We start from the raw sequence: 19,568 nt of genomic DNA, 5'->3' as shown, positions 1-19,568 counted from the left end.
ATTTTTGCGCTTTGGTGTGGTTTGGTTCACATTCACATCGCTCTTGGTCAAACGAACTAAACCATAAGTGTGTGGCGAACTACACTAGGGTTCGTTTGGAAGCGAACCAAGACCCCCTGTTTTCAACCAGACCAGAGTCCACTTGTTCGGTCTGCACCAGAGTTTGTTTGAGCTTTCACGCCACTCCAGACAAACTGGACTATACGTGAAAACAGACCAGAGTTCGTTTAAAGCCGGCCAAACAGCTCTGATGTGAATGCACCCGAACAAGAAGTCAACCACCCTTAGTTTAAAATCCAAAATGAAACAAAAACAGTTTAAATGTGAAGAAGTGAACGACGGAAAGTCCTAGATTAATTACAATTTAAAAACGACCTGTTTGACAGGCCTAGAATTAAATAACTAAAGCTTGATTGTATTTTTTACATGCTGATTATCAATTAACTGGCATTTCTAAATCTAACCATCCTGTTTCTAATGCAGTCCATATTGACAACCAAAATCCTCTCAGTATCCAGAATTGCTACTTTCTATTGGATCCCAACTTTTATGAGGTCTCTGCATGGCTGTATGAAGTCTGATTACAGAAGGGGGTTTCACATTTAGAAACGGTACATTTTTAACGTTTCTGTATTCTCCCCTTACCCTAAAAATGACTTGTCTTCACTTCACTTCTAAAATAAAGCAGCTGAAGTGTAAACCTTTTAAATCTGCTGTGCATGAAAACATAACCTCGTAATCATCACAAACGTTATTAATATCTGTGTTTTTTCCTCTTTATCATGCAGAAAGACTGCAGTCAGTCAGTGGACACGGCCTGTTTTTATTTGAACACACCTATAATAAGTATATTCTTGATTAAATCAGATTTTATTATTATGATTGCTAAATGAATGCATCCTTAGAATCAGGATTTTTGTTTGCATGTGATACGTGCAAAACCTAAAAATTAGCTAAATTTATGCAAATGCTTTGTAATAAATGAACAAATGAAGCTTTCAAACACTTCTATAGGGACAGTGATTTTATACAAGCTCCCTTTTTGACCACCATTCAAATAAAACAAATTAAAACATTAAAAACACTCAGACTAGGATGACAGGAAATCACAAGGGTCAAAAGAATAGAGGGGAAAAAATGCTCTTTTGTCACTTTGATAAGTCGTAAGTATTTCTGTTATAATATTGTTTATTATTATTCACAATGGACTGTTTTTTTTTTTTTTTTGCCATTCTTTATGGGTCCTCCATTGTCACTGGGCCCCTGAAAGCTTTCCCCTGTACCCCCCCTCATGGGCGGCCCTGTCTGGTGCCATCAGAGTTAAAAGACTGGTAGCTCATGGTCAGTCTGCAGTAGATGCTTCTGATTTTCATGCTAATAATCAGATTTACTCTGGGATTTTTACGTCTGGATCCACATTGTTAATCTCTGATGTTAGTAGGCCACTTTAGCAGCCATGCTACATGCTAACATCATAGAGCTGAGCTATTAGCGCTACACAGCTGTTACTGCCAGCAGACAGATCAGTGTGATGCGATGGTTCCCAGACCTCCCTCTAAAATATCAAACTGATTCAATCACAGTCAGTCTCAGCAGTAAATTATCAGAACTAATTGTATTCAGAATGATATTTAAAGTCACTCTGGCATTTTACACCAAAGCCAACGCTTTGTTTTTAACTCCCAGCCTGGGAAAGTATTTGTGGAGTTTGTTTAAAGAGGGCAGATCGTCAAACACCTCACAAGAAACCAACAGAGACTGTTTTCAACATTCTTTAAAGTTTTACGAGGCTGCAGACATCCGCCAGGACACATTTTAAAATGAACTTAGCCCCCTGTTAGGAAAAAAAAAAAAATGAAAATCAGGCTGATTTCTGACCACAGGAGGAAGAGGAAAATCTAAGTTTCTTCGGACCTTGGATGTAAAGTTCCTCTGGATTCTGATTTATATCCTGAGGTGCAGAGAACATAGTGTTCCTGAGTGACAGAAGTTCCAGCTGAGACTGGGGATCAGGGGCACACTTCAGAGTTTTAGAATCTGACACACACAAAAAAAGTCTGAATTCTGTGGGGAGAAAATGTACATATTTCATTTTTATCTCTAAATTCTTTCATTTTAAAGCTCTCTGACTGTAAAAATCTGATTCCTTGTGCTGAGGAACAAAGGCAAACCCCCTGAAATGATAGTTTCCACAGATTTCTCACTTTTTAAATCTAACCCTCCCCCCTTATATTTCCTCTAAATGTGACCAATGTTGTTGCACAAGTGTAACTTTAGCAGCTCTCACGTGAGCTTACATATGAACTGCTGTGACATTGCATGAGGACACACTGTCCACTGTTCACATGTGTTGCAGAGATCAGCTGAGGACAGTTTGGTGGCAGAGCAGAGTCCTGTAAGTGGGTTGAAGGTAATTAGCATCTGCTGAAATGGGCTCCACTAAAAACACACAGCCACTGCAACTGCGGAGGGAAAGTCTGCGGCTGCGCCACATTCCCAGCTGTGTGCAGAAACTTTTTGAACATTTTCTACGCGTGTAACGGTGCAAGAATATGACCGAGCGTCTCCAAATAACGCGCCTCTGTGCCGCACCCTGTCCTGCACCCTTGGCTTTTGGCTGTAACTCAAAGCTGTGGAGTTGACAGAAGGTAATCCCCACCATGTGAGGCCTCGGCCCCAGTTTGGAGGCGGGGTGTGATTCATTCAAATCTGCCGGTGCTATAAAAAGAGGGGAAGTTGCAAGTAACCCAACTTCAACCCACAGGACCGTGGCACCGAGCAGAGACCACAGTGGCAGTCCCTCCAGGTGATGATGAATACCCTCAAAGCCATTAAGAACGCCCTGGTCTGCCTGGTCCTGCTGCCACGCTTCCTCATGGCAGCTGTCATGTTCTGGCTGCTGGACTTCCTATGCATAAGGAAGCGGGTGTTTTTCAGGATGAAGGAGCAGGAGGGCGATGTCATCGATCCGCCTCTGTGCGTGTCAGACTCCAATCGCCTCTTCAGCCTGGAGTCCCTTAAGGCTGTGTGGCACGGCCACAAACTGGACTTCCTGAAGGCTGCGCATCTCGGACACGGCGCCCCCAACACCGAAGTGATCCAGCTGGAGGATCAGAAGCGCAGCCGCATCCTCGATTACGCAAACGCCAAGAGACCGCTCATCCTCAACTTTGGCAGCTGCACCTGACCGCCGTTCATGGCGCGGCTCAAGGCTTTCCAGGGAGTCGTGCAGCAGAACGCGGACATCGCGGACTCTGTGGTGGTGTACATCGAGGAAGCGCACCCCTCCGACGGCTGGATGAGCACAGACGCGCCGTACCAGATCCCCAAACACCAGTGTCTGGAGGACCGGCTGCACGCGGCGCAGCTCATGCACCTGGAGGTGCCCGGCTGTCTGGTGGTGGTGGACAGCATGGAGAACTCCTCCAACGCCGCCTACGGAGCTTATTTCGACAGACTTTATATCCTACAGGAGGGGAAGATAGTGTACCAGGGGGGCAGAGGACCTGAGGGGTACCGGATCTCAGAGCTTAGAGACTGGCTGGATCAGTACAGAAAACTGAGGGATCAACCGAATAACCGAGTTATTAGTGTGTAGATGAATTCTACTTTTAGAGCTGCTATGATGAAACAAATGCTGCAGATTTTTCCAGTATTATAACCCTTATTAGACACTTTATCTCCGTCTATAATGTTTAATTGTATTTATTTTTGTAATTTGTCTGGATGTTAGACTCCTGCCTGTCATTTCTGGACATCAAACATCCTGTTAGGATCATCCTCAGAGGTTAGTTTGTTTTTTTTTCATGTGCGTCAAAAGTTTTGTTTTGTTTTTTCCTCGCGCCTGTGAAGAATCATCCAGGATGGAGACGTGCGCATCTCTGCTCCTCGGTGTTGTTGTGAAGTTCGGTTTTTAAATGGCTCAGCCCACAGAACCGACACTGATGTTTGTAACACCGGGGAGCTCAGAGAGGCTGCACTTCCCTGCCCTGTTTGGTGCACATGTTTTGTAAATATTGTTCCGTTTTATGGATATATTTTTCATACAATAAAAATACTTTGATCTACTCTGTTATTGCAGTTTTTGTACTCTCACATTAATTTTGCATTTTCCTGTTTGCATGCAAAGAGCAGAGCTTATGTTTTGTTCTTTTATTCCTTGCTCCAACAGCATGCTGTGCAGCAATTTGACAGTATTTTTTCTATTATGGCAAGAAGATAAAAGGATGCATGTTCAATTTCCTGCAGGAAAAAAAAGCACAAAAGGCCTTTTTTATGGAGTCTGCCTCCAGAAATGCAGACCCTGAAAATAAAAATGTTCAAATCTTCAAATGGAAAAAGTCATCAAGAAAGCAAATCTAAAGCAGATGTTTTTATTTCAAACTTCTGAGCAGTAAAAGGTTTAACATGGACTAGTTTCTGCAGGGATTTTTAAATTTTTGAGATTTTTTTTCTCTTTCTGAATCAGAATTATTCTCCTGTTTTCCCCCTGATCAGCTTTGTCCTGCAGTCTAAATCAAACTTTTAGTCTAATTGGCTCCCTGGCACGGTTTCACCCTGCACAGTTGGTGATTTTGGGTCTTTGGTTAACACCGCAGAGAAAAAGCTGTGCGTTTTTTCCCTCCGCATCCCCTTCCTAAGCCTTTGACCTCTCACAATTAAATGAGGATAATCACTCTTGATCCTATTATGCTGAGTGATATATCCACCTATAAGGGTCTAAACACACAAATGTTTTCAGGGCTTAACACACCGATCCCCGAGCAGAGGCTGCATTGGGAGTGAAGGATAAAACAGCAAAACTAGAATGGCTCAAACTCTGCAGGGATTTAGCACAGAATTAGCCAAGTGGCTCCTGTCAGCTACATAAACATGAAGTAAAAAGCATTAAAATCACCTAGAAAAGGAATGTGGGCTCTTTAGATACCACTTTTGTCCTACACAGCATCAATAGAAAATCCCATCAGAGGCTTTAGGTTGGAGGCGGTAAAGACTCAGCAGGGGGGGCTGTGCCTCAGTCACCGATGACTCAGGAAACCAGATAAGAACGCTGACACAAGCCTCTATATGTGGAGCAACAGCTTGTCAGACACCTCAGCTCCCTGTGTCCTCGGATTCCACAGAAGCATTATTCATCACCAAGACAACCAACAAATATGTGAGGGTATACACCAGGGTCAGCCCAAGCCTATATCAGGCCCCTTGCCGCCTCAGCACCATCAATATTACCCCCAATCAGTGCTTGATCATTCCAGCTGTAGTGTTCAAACAGCAGCAGAAACTCGAATTGTATATTTTACTTAAACAGCATTAAAAAGGATAAAAGTGAAACTGAATCAGCAGACTCCAGATGGGTTGGAAATGATTTCTGCACAGAGAAGAACTATCAAAAAGCAGAAGTTTTGTGCTCAGTCTCACAACTTGCGCCGAGCATTTACGTTGCAAAAAATAAAGAGGCCACATTTGTGCCCCAAAAGTATCAAAACATCTGAAAATCTCAGAGAAGCAGCAGCAAACATGGACGGAAAACCTCTGGCTGCATGTTCTTTCTGCACGTTTGTGCCGCGCATGTCCGCTCCGGCACGCACCCTAGCAGCTTTCACACCAGGCGCAAGTGTGCTGCGTGTTGGCTGCATCTCCCTGCTGTCACAAAAGACTTGATTCAGTGTTTAGTGGAACCGTGTCGGGATTTATTCAGAATAAAAGCATTCTGTCCAAACGAAGGGATTTTCTCCAAAGAACCTTAACCCTAAAGCAGGCTTTTACTTTGAAAAGCACAAGCAAGAAGTGTTCCGGTTTTAATAGTTTTGGATTTTTATCTTTTGTTTTAAATTTCAGTTTAGTTTTAATTAGTTTCTACTTCTGCTTTGTTAAGTTTTCATTTTGTTAAAATTCCTTATTTTAGTTTCGTTTTTATTAGTTTTAGTGTTATTTTAGTTTTTTTTGACCATATGGGATGCCGGTCAGGAGTGAGACCCAAAAAGGCCCTTCACTTCTCATTTTTTTAGAACTTAAATTTTAATATTAATATGCAACTCAAGGCCTATAATCACGACTGTGTGAAGTCTACTACAATCTCTCTCCAGGCTTGGGTGTACATGTCATTAAGCCTGGTGCTGTCAGACTCAAACTAAAGAGATTTTGTCACTAATTTCATTGCATTTTAGTTAGTTTTGCAAGCACAATTGAGTTTTAGTTATTTTTTTTCCTGAAAAGCTTAGTTTTTATTTGTTTGAGTTAACAAATTATTTTTACATTTAAGTTTTAGTTATTTAGTTAGTTATAGTTAACTTTAATAACCTTGGTGTGCACACAGAAAACTTCACAAATAGTGGAATTTAGAACTTTTTTTTAATTTAGTTATTACTTGTGCATTTATGTTCAGTTATTTTGACTTTTACTTGTTAAATTGCACTGTGAAAATGTTCCTGTACTTCTAAGTTCTGATTAAATCCAACTCTAAAAGACGTTTTAAATACTTTTGGTAAGGCTTCATGTTCTCCATCCACTCTAATTTTCCTTTATTTCTATCACAGACTTTATTCGTGAACGTTAACACCAGCCATGGTGGCCCAAGTTAAGAGTTAAGACTTCTCTAACTGAGTCAGTAACTTCACTCATGGTGCAAGAGTGTCTAATGCCCAAAGGCATTCTGGGAAAACTCTGCAGATTAAGGAATGATTTGAGCACAGTGAACAAACCCTTAGAATGATTGAGTACTGTTTACTTAAAAGAAAAATGAGTTTAATTTGCTCAGTAAACAGAGCTGAAACAGCTGTTTTGGATTTTAAAGTTAACACAACTCAATTTTTTTAACAACCTTCATCTGTTCGGTCTTACATTGAGAACAGCTTTTTTAAACATTTTAGGTCATGGCCTTCATCAAGGTCATCAAGAAACAGATTGCAAACATACTCTGCCAGTGTGGATGCACGTATTTGCTACAGTGGAGTAAATATGGCTTCCTATTTTTCATTCTCCAGCCTGTCTTGGCCATGTGGGGAAAAAGTCCATGCCTATCAGGCACGTGAGGCATGCTGCTCGCGCAGGCAGCCTGAAAGCTCAGACTTGTTCACAACTAAAAATCAAGCCGTGTCGTAGCCAAGATGCACGTCTAATGCGTCCAGTCTGAAACAAACTTAAAACAGCGCTCACATGGTCTGCTTCAACCAAGCGGTCCAGTTCTGTTCAGTATGTCATAGTTTGGCACAGTAAGCCCTAGCCTTGCTCGCATCTGTCCTCGATTTTGCAGTGGGAAATCCATCCCTTCTTAGAGATCTGGATCATATGGCCCAGCTCAGTACTAAGAGCCAGTCTTCAGGCTCTCGAACAGCTTCATCTGGTGTCAGTTAGGCTTTTTAAATGTGGATCAATGAACGACAACAATGGAGGAAGGAAATTTGCTTTCAAACTGGACTCAGACTGAAGGACCAGCTTTGTGATCAGCACATCAGTATTTGCTTACACCACAAAGTGGATTTTCCTACTAAATTAAAAGTGTGTTTCTGACAAAGCAAGGGAGAAAAGCTGTTTAAGAGGTGCAGCTCGTGAAGGGTTAGTTAGGCCAACGGCAGGAATAGGATACCCCTCTATGGAGTCTAAACACCGGTGGTGGTGTTGGTGCAGGATACAGGATCAGATGAGAAGTAGACTTCAAAACTGATTCTTAGAATCAGTGGTCCTCAACATGAGGGTTGGGACCCCTTGGGGGGTTGCGAGACAGAGAGGGGGTCACCATGAGCCTTCTAAAATCAAAGAATATTCTGACATGATTTCAAGTTGTATATTTTACCCATTTTTATAGTTATATATGCATATATGAGTTACATGTAAAATAAATACATGGTTATGTGGTGAGATTTCTGCTGAAATCAAATGTTAAAAATCATTAAAATGTGAGTCTGCACAGGACTCCTCTTGAATGTGCATGTCTCTGTTCAACTATGCTCCAGCCACCTTCAGGTAAAGTGGGGTACCCAGTCTCTAACACTTTTATTTTGGGGTCTGAGAACCCCTGCTTTAATGACTTGGAAGTACGTCGTGTAACTGCCTGATAACTAGGACAGAATGTCCTTGGATTCTCCCAAGTTCAGTCCTGGAGATTAACACCGGCTCCTGCTGGGGAGAGTGGACATTTGTGGATGGTCAGTGACAGAGATTTAATTGCTTGAGGATTGCTGCTTATAATTTCTTTAGAATAAAAAAGTGTAAAACTTTCAGGCGAGTGCCGATCGGTTTGTTTTTATGCTTCTCAGGGAATCCTTTTATGCTCACTGTACCTGGCCAGTGCCTCACACCAGCTCTCCTGCGCACTCAAGCAAAGAGGCACAACTGTCGCATAAATCACTAACAGGGCTTAAAATGCTAACACAAGGAGGCTATTTGTTGTTAAAGACCCAGAAAATGGTTCTCTAAATTGGTCTCATCCGCTGGAAATGTTTCAAAAGCGGTTGTGGAGATAGAGGTGACTGAAAGGCCTTTTGTTACAGGTCAGGAAAACATTTTTGTTTTGTTTTGCAGACTGAGATGTTTGAGAAAAATCCATCTGGTCCCTTACCATCATTTGTTGATGTTTGTGCTATCCCAAACAGCCATCTACTCATTATCATGTAATGTCCTGAAAAGGACAAAAATGCAGTTTTAGCAGATTTATAGTTGTTAACAACAAGACAGCAGCTTTTTGCAAGAGGATCTGGCCGCAGACTTCTATGGTGGGGCTCATCTGATGTAGGTCTCTACAACAGGGCGACCTTGGCCGTGGGGCGGGCAGTGACGTAAATTACACAAGCTTATATTTTCCGCTGGCTGTTAGAGGTCGTGGTAAGTGGCTGTTTTTCACAACAGCAGAATCTTATGGATAACTAGAAAAGCACTCAGAGAGCACAGACCTCTGCTAAGGCAGCTTAGCCCTATCTCCCAATAGTAAAGAATCCTCCAGACGGTGATCCGGATCACTCCCAAAATCTAATCAGTTCTTCCTTATGCCATTTCTGACATTTCCTGAAAATTTCATTAAAATCCGTCCATAACTTTTTGAGTTATGTTGCTAACAAACTAACAAACCCAGCCGATCACATAACCTCCTTGGTGGAGGTAAAAATCTGAAATTTTCTCAAGGGGATACATTTAAATAGAACACACTAAAAAACAAAGGAAAACCCAAAAAGGATTAGGATTAGGCACCAGAACCCCAACCCTACCACAAACTAAGAAAAACCCAAAGAGGGTTTAGGGAAGTGAATCCTAAAGGCTTGGGTTGGGGTAAGGGGGTAGGGGATAACTTTAAATATAACACACCACAAACCAAGGAAAACCCAAAGAGGGTTGGGGTTAGGCACCCTATCCCTATCACAAACTAAGGAACACCCAAAGAAGGAACAACCAAATCCTAAAGGTTAGGTTTAGGGTAAGGGGGAGGGGGATAAGATTAAAAATAAGACACCACAAACTAAGGAAAAGGTCGTTTCATTGTAGAGATCTGCAACAGATGAGCCCAAAGTGCACCACCATAAAGCTCTGCAGCCAGATGCCTCTTGATTTTTATGCTTTTGTTGCAGACAGATATTTCAGCATATTTGTGCTAAAGCAGTCTGGCAGTTTGGATCCTTGAGGGCATCACCAGGAAGCTCAAACTAAGTTCTTCGATCATAAGAAAAGTTGTACCATCACACTCTCCTAACCATCTCTTCTTATCAGTTGCATTTCTGCATGGCAGGGAACAGGAAAGCAGACAGAAATGATGCTGTGATTTATACTTTTTGATTCCTTTATGAAGGAAAATCCCCGCTATATCTCTCCTGGGATGAACTGATCATGATATGTGTGCACATAAAGAAAACTTTATTAAGAGGTCACAAGCCTAAGATGTTTGTAACCTCAGTAAGACATCCAGTGTGATTAAAAAACATGCTGCTGGTTTGCCTGCAGGAGGTTTTTCTCATGTTACTCCTCATCTGGAAAACATTTGCACGAAAACCTGTATAATGTACAGCATGATAGCTGACACTGGGGTACGTATACAACAAGAAGTTAAACCCTAAAAAAAAGAGAGAAGTAACCTCGACTGATTTCTGGATCTTTTCCACATGTGATTTTCCATGGGTGCTGAGTTCTGTCTGTCAGAGTGAGGCAGACGGGAACAAAGGGTTAAGGGTCTCAGTCTGAGGGGAGAGATTTACCTTCTCTGCTGTTTTCTTTTATGAATAAGAGAAAGCAGATATTTTACAGCGTCGCTGGTCAGCTTTGAAGCCTTAGCCCATCGGGCCCCAGGGCCACAAAACCGGGGGCCTCGCTGCAGCACAATAAAACCCTTTCATTGAAGCCTGAAGAGTTAAAATGAGATCAGTCTTCTCTATAGTGTTATAAATAAACGCCCCGAGCCTCCACTGTAAGAGTTGTTATGTGTGAACGTTTATTCGGGAGCTTAATTGGGGCCTCGATTACAGCATTGACTGAATTAGCCACGCTAAGAGGCGTTCAGTGCCAAGATGGAGTGTTAAGAAAAGATTGTAATCCATATGTGCTCCTTGCTGATTAAGATTCAGTTTAACATTTGAACTCCTTTAACTCACATAACTGAAGCCAGATACTCAGCTCTACTGGACTGACAGAGGTTTTTAAGGCCAGTTTTATAGGTCAGAGTGCAGTCACATAGCAGGAGGTTCCCAGACATTTTCTAACAAAGATCTGTCTGAGGTTACAAATGATTTTGGAAAAAATGAAGGCTGTGTCTAAAATCACATCCTCTTCACTATATAGTGTAACCCTCCAAAGCAGATGGATTTTGCAGATTACAAGTCTGGCAAACATCAGACAGACCCATCTTGCAAAGCTCCAGAAGCAGGTCTAGCCAATCAGCATTGTTTGAGGAGAACGAGCCAGTGGCTATGGGTGGGGTTTAGTTATACAGTGGAAGCCGAGTGTAGCAGGTAGCTCAGATGTAGCTATAGTAAAGTGAGTAATGTGATCAGAACTGGATCACATTTCGCTTTTCTATTGACCAGCTTTGGCATGAGTTTGCGATCATTACAATGGGATATAGTCGGACTGTAAGCCAGAATAGTCAACAGCTACCTTCGGTGTAGCATTTAGCCTGGGTGTAGCTATAGTACGGCTGCTGTTTTATCAGAGCTGGACCACGACCCAACTCTAAAGCCCAAAACACACAGTACTGTGTGAGACATGTCAAAAGGATTGCCTTCATTATTTTAAAACCTACAACGGCAGTGGCCATGGACTCGCCACACCTCTTTAGGACACTGCTCTATTGCCGATGCCGCCACTACCAGCTATTGGAGTGTTTCCCTGAGAAGCAGAGCCAAAGTGGCAGCTCTGTTTGAGAGCACAGTCAATGAAATTTAGCGCCATCTTTTATTAAACAAGTAGAATAAACAGGAGGCCTCAGCTGCTGCTCTGATTGTTTTTTTCAGTAACCCTGTGAGGCAGGGAGGCAGTCCTTGAGTGGGCTTTCAGCTCAGGTATCAAGCATCTGCCCATGCAGTGGCTGGTGGAGAGTTCTGACTGTTGACGCGCTGCTGTCGGAGTGTGTCAAGCATAGCAATTGAGGTGACGCATTGGTCAGGCATTGGTGTGTTTTGGGCTCTAAAAGCTTTAAAAAGCTCTGAAAGCTTTTCTTGGCAGAGTAGATGTTATTGCATATTTTCCAACCAGCTTCACCATGAATTTGATCCACCAACAAGCTCCACTGTTCATAATGTACGGCAGTGCTAGCCTGTAGAGCAAGGTTAGGACACTATACTATAAATATGACATTCTGTGGTTGTGTCCCATTGTTACAATAGTCAAAGGTCTCAATCACAGCAGTATTTCCCATCATGCATCATGGTTCATTCATTAGTAAGTACAAAGTGACATTGGACTGTGTTCATACATGACAGAAGGGAAAGAGGAGCACTACCACTGAAAATAGTACAGTTTATACTGTATTTTGATGCATTATCACTACAAGATATTCTCCCAAAAGCCAGGGGGCGCTGTCTTCAAAAATCACATCTTTAGCATGTTTTGATATTCGGTGTGTCTGTAAAAATTTCACAGATGTGCGCTGCCAGGTGAAAATTCGCTGCATGGGACCCCCACAAAGGGGCCTGTCTGAAGATTTTATGTTATGTATGGCCGTGGCGGGGCGCACCCACACAGGATCAGTTGGCACCATTCAAATTAAGGGGAAGCAATCATTTGGGGGTGCAAGCAGGTGTGTTTTGGGCTTAACTGTAATGCCCAAAATAAAACAGCTTCCTTTGAAAACTACCAGGCTATGCATATGCTGCATTTTGCACACTGACAGACACCCATGGTGAAAATGCTGACATACAAAGCCATATTAAAACTAGCAAACACTAATGGAGGGGACAGGCTGGAGGAAGTTAGTCACGCTCTGCAGCGAGACAAATGCAGATTACAACCATTAATAGGGTAGATGTGCTCTATTACACCAGAGCAATCGTTGTGTTTGGGTTTACTGGTGTTACATGATTAAAACTTTCACATAAAGTTTTGATAAGTCTTAGAGAAACATGATAAAAAAAAATCAGTTTACTATTAGCTCATACATGTAGGTTTGCAGTAAATTTAACATGTCTCCTTTTGGGGGTTAGAATATCTGCTCACCCTAAGTCGTATTTAAAAGAAGACACATTATTGAAATGTCAAATCCCTTTATACTGTCTTCCTTCTGTCATAAACTGATGCTTTAGAAATACTAAATACAAAAATCTCCAAAATTGTTAAAGTTGGCATCCTTCTTAATCTTCCTAATCCTTTAACAAACTGCAGTCTGGTTAAATACAACACCTCAGGCTCTATTCCTAAATATAGACAGCCTTCCTCTGAGTCCTTTTAGATGGGTGACACCTAGTGGTCTTAGTGTGAAACTGCATGATTTCATTTATTTCCTAAGATGCTTCTGCACTGCTCTCTATTGGCTGAAAACACTTAGGCCTAATGGAAAAATGTAACTGCTGACTCATTTAAAGCCAAATGTTCCTCCTTACTAAAGTTTTTCTGTTATGGAAGATTCATAATTTCTTTCATGTATCTGCACAGCAGTTATAGCTAAGGCTAAGCTAACATCATCAGGATTTAACTAGATATGTTGGATTTCATCACTGAGCGTTAGTGAGTGAACAGGAGTCACTGGCTGACATCACAAAGAATAATTCTGTAACATAACAAGAAAAACAAAACTGCATGAGGTGATCATGATGCATTTGCATGAATTCTATAGTCAACACAGTCACTTTAAACACCAATGCAGCTCATTGCAGGTTCATCTTGTTTTGTCCTTCTGGCATGCTGCCCTCTGAAATAGTGCAGTGGTGTGCAGATTGACTTACTTTAGAGAATATAGTGGTCCAGACTCAGAGCAGCTACCTTACCCTGTGCTCGACCTCTCATGTCAGAGCCAGTCTTGAGCTGTTTTCTCATGTTTCACAATTATGGACTCTTCTTAACCTTGCAATACAAGCCGGCATATCTCAGGACAAATGATGTATCTTAATGCAAGCAAAAGCACATGGATTAAAGGTACAATATGTAGATTTTTTTGCAATGAAATGTCTACATTAAAGGTCACATTATATGCAAAAATGCATTTTCAGGCTTTTCAAACAAAATATGTGCCCCTGGCCTGTGCACAGTCCCTCAAAGAATCAGAACCCCCCCCCCTTTTTTTTTCTCTCTACCTTTCAGAAAAAGTGTGCTGATCCCTTCATGATGTCATATAGGGAGTTTCTCCTGATCAGGAGAGCCACATCCATTTCCTTAGAGGGGTGTAGTCAGGGGCGGAGTCCGGGAGCTCGGTAACATTTAAAGCCGCAGACACAGAAACAGCTAGTTCTGAGTAGGGCTGAAATAGAGGGGTTTTTAGACCTCTGAGACAAACTTGTCTCAGGAGCCAAAAATGTGACCTTTAATTAAAAAAAAAAAAAAAACATTCTCCTATGTTGTTGTTGTAGTTGAGTCTGTGTAGTAGATGAGGAGTCTTTTCCAAAAGAAAAACAAAAATTCAAAATTCAGAAACTCAACTCCAGAAGCTGTATTTTAGTTAACAGTGAACCCCCATTTTATGATGAATTTCACATAAAGAGGGAGAAAAGTTGTTAAAAGTGATCTTTCATGGGTGTTTTTTAGCTCAGTTGTGAGCAGCAGATCCATATATAGAGGCTAGAGTCCTTGGATCACTGGTCATAGGATCAAAATCCTGATCTTGACTTTGTTTGTTGCATGTGTTCCCTCAGTCTCTCCCCCATATTTCTTGTCTCTCTTCTGCTGTCCTATCAGATACCTGGCTACTGTGGTTCCACAGGCAGAGTTGGTCTTCTTGCAATTGGAAGGTTGTGGGTTGGTCTACCCCTAGGGACTACATTATAGGGAGAATTATCTTATCAAGCTTGTAGGACTGTATGCGAAAAGTTAAATCAGCAAATCTGGTTCTGCTAATGAAATAGCATTTGTGTTCTTAAAGACCGTAATGCAATGTAATTGTTCAAGAGGACCTGTCTGCTCTCATGTCAAAATGAGATATATATATATATATATATATATATATGTGTATATATATATATGTTTATATATATATATATATATATATATATATGTGTATATATATATATATATATATATATATATATATATATATATATATATATATGTGTATATATATATATATATATATATATATATATATATATACACATATATATATACACATACACATTTTTTTTTCTAATCATGATTTGAAACATAATGTGTTAGGGCCAACCTAAAAAAAAATTAAAATCGAAGATAACTGCCCTTTTTTTTTTTAGCAAAAACATAAAAAAATTTTATGGGGGAAAATTGAGACTCTAAAATTGTTCATTTACAATGACACAAACTCAGCATTTCAGAGTTTAAAAAGTCAGAAATTTACAAGAAAAACTTGGAATTTCCTGATAAATTAACTACATTAAACTTGAGAATTTTTAGGTTTTTCTTAAAAATTAACAATCCTCTGAAGTGTTTTTTCCCCCAATAATAGCTCCACTGTAAGGTCGTAATAATGGATAATTTATATATCAATCTTTTGTCTAGGGCAAGTGTATTTAGGCCCATTATGTTTGGATTTTGTCAATGACAACAATTAAAGTTTGCTTATTTTTCTAAGTGGGTCCTGGAGGGGCTAAGCTTTCCTTAGATAGATAAAGATTTTAGCCCGTGACCCCCCCAAAGAATGCCATCAGAGATCAAGGGACCCCCATCTTCCCTTTTGAGGTGATAAAACACACATTATTGCAAAAAGCATCACGAAAAAAACTGGCACTTTAGTTTTTATAACTTTCATTTGCTTTTAAGTAAAAATATTACTGCATTTTGATTCTAATTTAAACTCATTTTAACAATATTTTTTTAAAAGAATAGATAAAATTTTTTTTAAATCTTGAAATTTTTCTTTCTTTTATGGAAAGCATCCTGCCACCCCCCTTCACTGTAATACGACTCCCCTTGGGGTCCCGACCCCTACTTTGAGAACCAGTGTCCTAGAGGACAGAATTTCCTGACTTTACATGCACAGCTGGTTTTCTCCATGCCGCTCTAGGCCCAAGGGTGAAATACCTGACTCTGACCACATGGTGGAGACAGAGACTACTCTGACGCTGAGGCACCATCAGGGACTGTGGAGTTGGATCCTGCTGTGATCATGCAGCTGATAGAATCAGACATGGCTCAGGAGAGAAACGTAGATCGCAGATGTTTGACTGACCTGAGATCAGGTCAGTGGTGATGCAAACAGCATGTGGATCTGTGAAACATCTGATGTTTCGGCTCTGCTCATCTCACCTGCACTTCTTTTTGTGTTTAGATTATAGCAGCTTCAAGAGAAGGAGGAAAAAGAAGCAGGTGGTTTTAAATATTTTATTAAAAGCAATAAACAGACAATAAAACATTATTTAGCCAAAATACAACAGCAAATAATCTCACAGAGGAACAAATACTGGAAAGTACAGCACATTCACAGGCACTGCCTCCTGAAGAAACGTCTATGAAATCTTAATATTTAATAATGGAATATAAAACCTTAAGTTATAAGTACAGGATAGCCAGTGAGAAAATGGTCACAAACTGGAACAACAGATTCAAAGTCTCCACACAGGCTGAAGGCGAGTCTTCGTTATCAATTCTCCAGCTCTGATCTTGCTAAAATCCTTTCTCTCTTTATATTCAGTGCCTTAGACACACTTGTTCTTCCTGTTGTCTACACATTTAGTATTCATGGATTCATCTATCAGCAGTGGGTGACCATCTCATGCATGATAAGAAACCAAAAGCATTTAACAGATGTCACACTATTGATTTTCTGATGGATCAGAGAGCCACGGGAGATTCTGACACAAAGGGAAGATACTGTGTTGGAAAAATGTAAAAGAAACTGCAAATGAGTCTGAGGTTAATCCATAGACGTCTTCATGGCACAGATACAAACTGGTGATGGAAATAGAAGGTGACATTTTTGCTTATATAGCTTTAGACAAAAGCATAATAATGTATCTGCAGAGAGGGGTGGATGACATTTAGAAATGAAATGACCTGTTCTCTACAATAATAGCTTTTATACAGGAATGATTAAACTCCTTAGAATAGTGACCCACAGGATTTAAAGGTACAGCCGTAAAGGCTGAATGCACACTTTAGTTGCACACTATAAAACCCATAGAAGGCGTCTTTGCATTCATCACACACTGGCTAATCTAGTGAAGGTTGTGGCTATTCCATTTTTACTGCTTATAATTGTTCAAACTTGATCTTTTTGACTTAAACTGACTCTCGGAGCAGATGTCCACTAGATGCTGCACATTAGCACCCATCTCTCAAAGCAAATTCAGTCCCTAGGCACAACCCCTCCTCTTTGCCCTAGGTTTCTCCCCTGAAGTGCAGCCGTTTGTGCGACTGATCTTCACTCAGAAACACAGCCAACATGGAGTCCTTTCTTTGGCTTGGAACATCTGTTGGTTCTCCTTGAATTGTACTTCTGCAACAGAACTCCACCACTCCTGCAGGACTCTAAGGCATGCAGGTTAAATTATGACTGACAGCTCTCACCAACAATCCAGACTTTTGAGGCCCTTCCCTTTTGGCAAGAGACTGCAGTCCATCAGGACCAAAACATCATTCTACAAGAGCATGATGAACAGTACTCTGGCCCTCCCCTCCCCCAACATGACAGAATCTCTCTGAGCCCCAAAGAAATCAGACATGACTGTGATGCACATTCAAACAGACTTTATGCATTTCATTAATGCACATCTGGACATGATATTTTCTGTTACCTTAGCACTCAGTGTTTTTTTTAATTCCTGTAGACTTGTGCACTGTATCAGCAGCATACCTGCACATCTGGAAATCTCAAGTGCACCCTTGTACATACTTTTTTGTGAACTTTATATTCTGTTTCATGTTGCTATTATTATTTTTAAGTGAATGTTTGAGGTCTTTTGCCTTTGTTGATAGGACTGCTGAGGAGAGAAAGGAAATATGGGAAGGGTGACCAGGGAGAAGACATGCACCAGACAGCACCAGGACAATGCCTCACTGCAGGGAGGACTGCAGCCTCAGTAGATAAACATCTGCTCTGCAGAGCCAAACTGGCGCCTGCTATGTAAGATATTTTCATACCTAAGTATTGAGGTTCCTGTTTTACGGCCTCTAATTTATTTTCTGTTGTTTATTTGGCACCAAAACACCAAGTCAGATTCCTTATACTTGAAACTTGTACTTGGCAATAAACATCAAGGACGGGGGTCAAGTTAAAAAAAATAGAAAAGAAAATCATGTATGAACACTTTTGAGCCTCTGAGCAAAATACACACGTGTGTGAAGTGTGAGCAAAGAGCTGAGAACAACAAACTCAGAGAGTCTGACTTTCTTCTTTTTTAGAAAGTAAATTCTCAACAATAAACTGAGCTGGAAATATTTGATATCTACTATTTATGTTAAAAATGAGCATATTATGCCTTTGAAAGGAAATCATACAGCAATGCTAAATTTTTGTTAATTGGTTTAAATTAATAACTTCTAAACACACTAGAGACCCATGCATGACAACAAATACTGACAGATTTAACAGTTTTGTTCTCATGGTGAGCAACACAGCAAACCACACTAACAGATGAATTCACCAATAACCAGAGCTTACAGTCCCAAGACTTGAAAAGTGTGTGGTCAAATGCAGGTAGGGTAGTCAAGCTAAATGTGGCTAGCTGTTAGCCACCTTCTACATCCATTACAGTCCAGCTCCTCCTTTTTGCCAGGTGGCTTAGGGCATGCTGTATGAGCACTCCTGTTAAAGCCACAAACCAACCATTTGCCTCCATTTCTGACGTCCATTGAAGTTTTTGCTTCACATTTACTACCATGGCTGTGTTTGTTGTGCTTCCTCCTTGCTTTCTCCTTGGCCAGTGCCCTGTTCCACGTAGCAATCCTGCTCATGTCTGCTCAGGTGTCCTCAGTTCCCCACACAACAGGATTTTAGAGTGTAAATATCGAGCACGTTTGATATTTACGATCTCAAGTCAGAGCGGCTCTGATAGGCCAATCAGATCAGAGAGGGAAAGATCACTCTTAACACATCACATCCAGAGGAAGATCTGTCACAGTAATCTTCATCAATCAATAATCAGGCCTTTGCTGACTTTGGTGGGAAGGGGGAAATAGGGTTAAAACTGATTTTCTTGTAGTGTGCGCCAGGCTATATTCAGGTTCTCCACACAATCATTCTCTCATTCAAATTCATGGTAGATAACCAAGTTAAAGCAACTGTGAGGAATTTTAACTGATCATGAACCAGGCTGAAATTAACAGTGATGCCTGTATACCACCAAAAAAAACAACAACATCAGACTGTCAGCAGATTTATTGTTTTTTTTTTTAATGTTCCAATTCCGATACCAGTATCAGAAATCCGTCCGATTCTGCTGTAAATGAGGGTACTAGCACTGGCCATTACACGTGCCTATGCAATGATCCTAAAGTTTTAACTTTATATTTTGCTTCATTTATGCTGTATGTTAGAGTTATACCCTCCTGACAGCAGAGCTTTGTTTTGGAATGCAATTTCCTAAAAAATTATTAGAGATTTCTAAAACATAAAAATAGACTGCCTCAAATTTCCTAGACATTAACAAAAATTTCAGTGAAAATTAATTTAATTCTTTTTCAATCCCATTAAACTATCCCAAACATTCCTCAAATATCCCAGTAAAACTTTCTGGATAAAAGCCTGCACATTTAAATGACATTTCCCCCAAAATTCTATGAAAATTCCTGAAATTTTAAGCCATTTCCCCAAATATTCAAAGCAATTCCATCCAAAATTTCAAACCAAAATCCCCTAAATTTACAACTAAATTACAACAAAATGTCAAAAATGATGGAAACTTTGCAAATTCCCTAAAATTTCCAGAAATCATCAGGACACCCCATCTCCCCAGTATTTGCAGACATATCCCCAAAAAGTTTGAGGAAAGATTTGTGAAAATTAAAAGCAACATTTCTGTAAATTCTCATAAAAG

The 19,568-nt window shown here is 40.6% G+C and overlaps 1 protein-coding gene and 1 long non-coding RNA gene across 3 annotated transcripts in view; both read left to right on the top strand.

Annotated features, from left to right (window-relative positions):
- The window catches only part of LOC121526311, a 74,958-nt gene extending 55,500 nt beyond the window's left edge, over positions 1 to 19,458 (top strand). For both annotated transcript variants that reach the window (XR_005993305.1, XR_005993303.1), the window contains exon 5: positions 17,509 to 19,458. This is a non-coding gene — a long non-coding RNA (uncharacterized LOC121526311). The remainder of the gene's footprint in view (positions 1 to 17,508) is intronic.
- On the top strand, positions 2,426 to 3,969 carry dio3a (iodothyronine deiodinase 3a). Its single transcript, XM_041812837.1, has one exon. It carries the CDS (start codon positions 2,810 to 2,812, stop codon positions 3,596 to 3,598), a length of 789 nt encoding a protein of 262 aa, XP_041668771.1. The 5' UTR covers positions 2,426 to 2,809; the 3' UTR covers positions 3,599 to 3,969.
- Positions 19,459 to 19,568: the final 110 nt, after the last annotated feature.

The sequence above is a fragment of the Cheilinus undulatus genome, linkage group 18, assembly GCF_018320785.1.
Source record: "Cheilinus undulatus linkage group 18, ASM1832078v1, whole genome shotgun sequence".
Classification (NCBI taxonomy): domain Eukaryota; kingdom Metazoa; phylum Chordata; class Actinopteri; order Labriformes; family Labridae; genus Cheilinus; species Cheilinus undulatus.
This window is presented reverse-complemented; position numbering and strand designations above follow the sequence as displayed.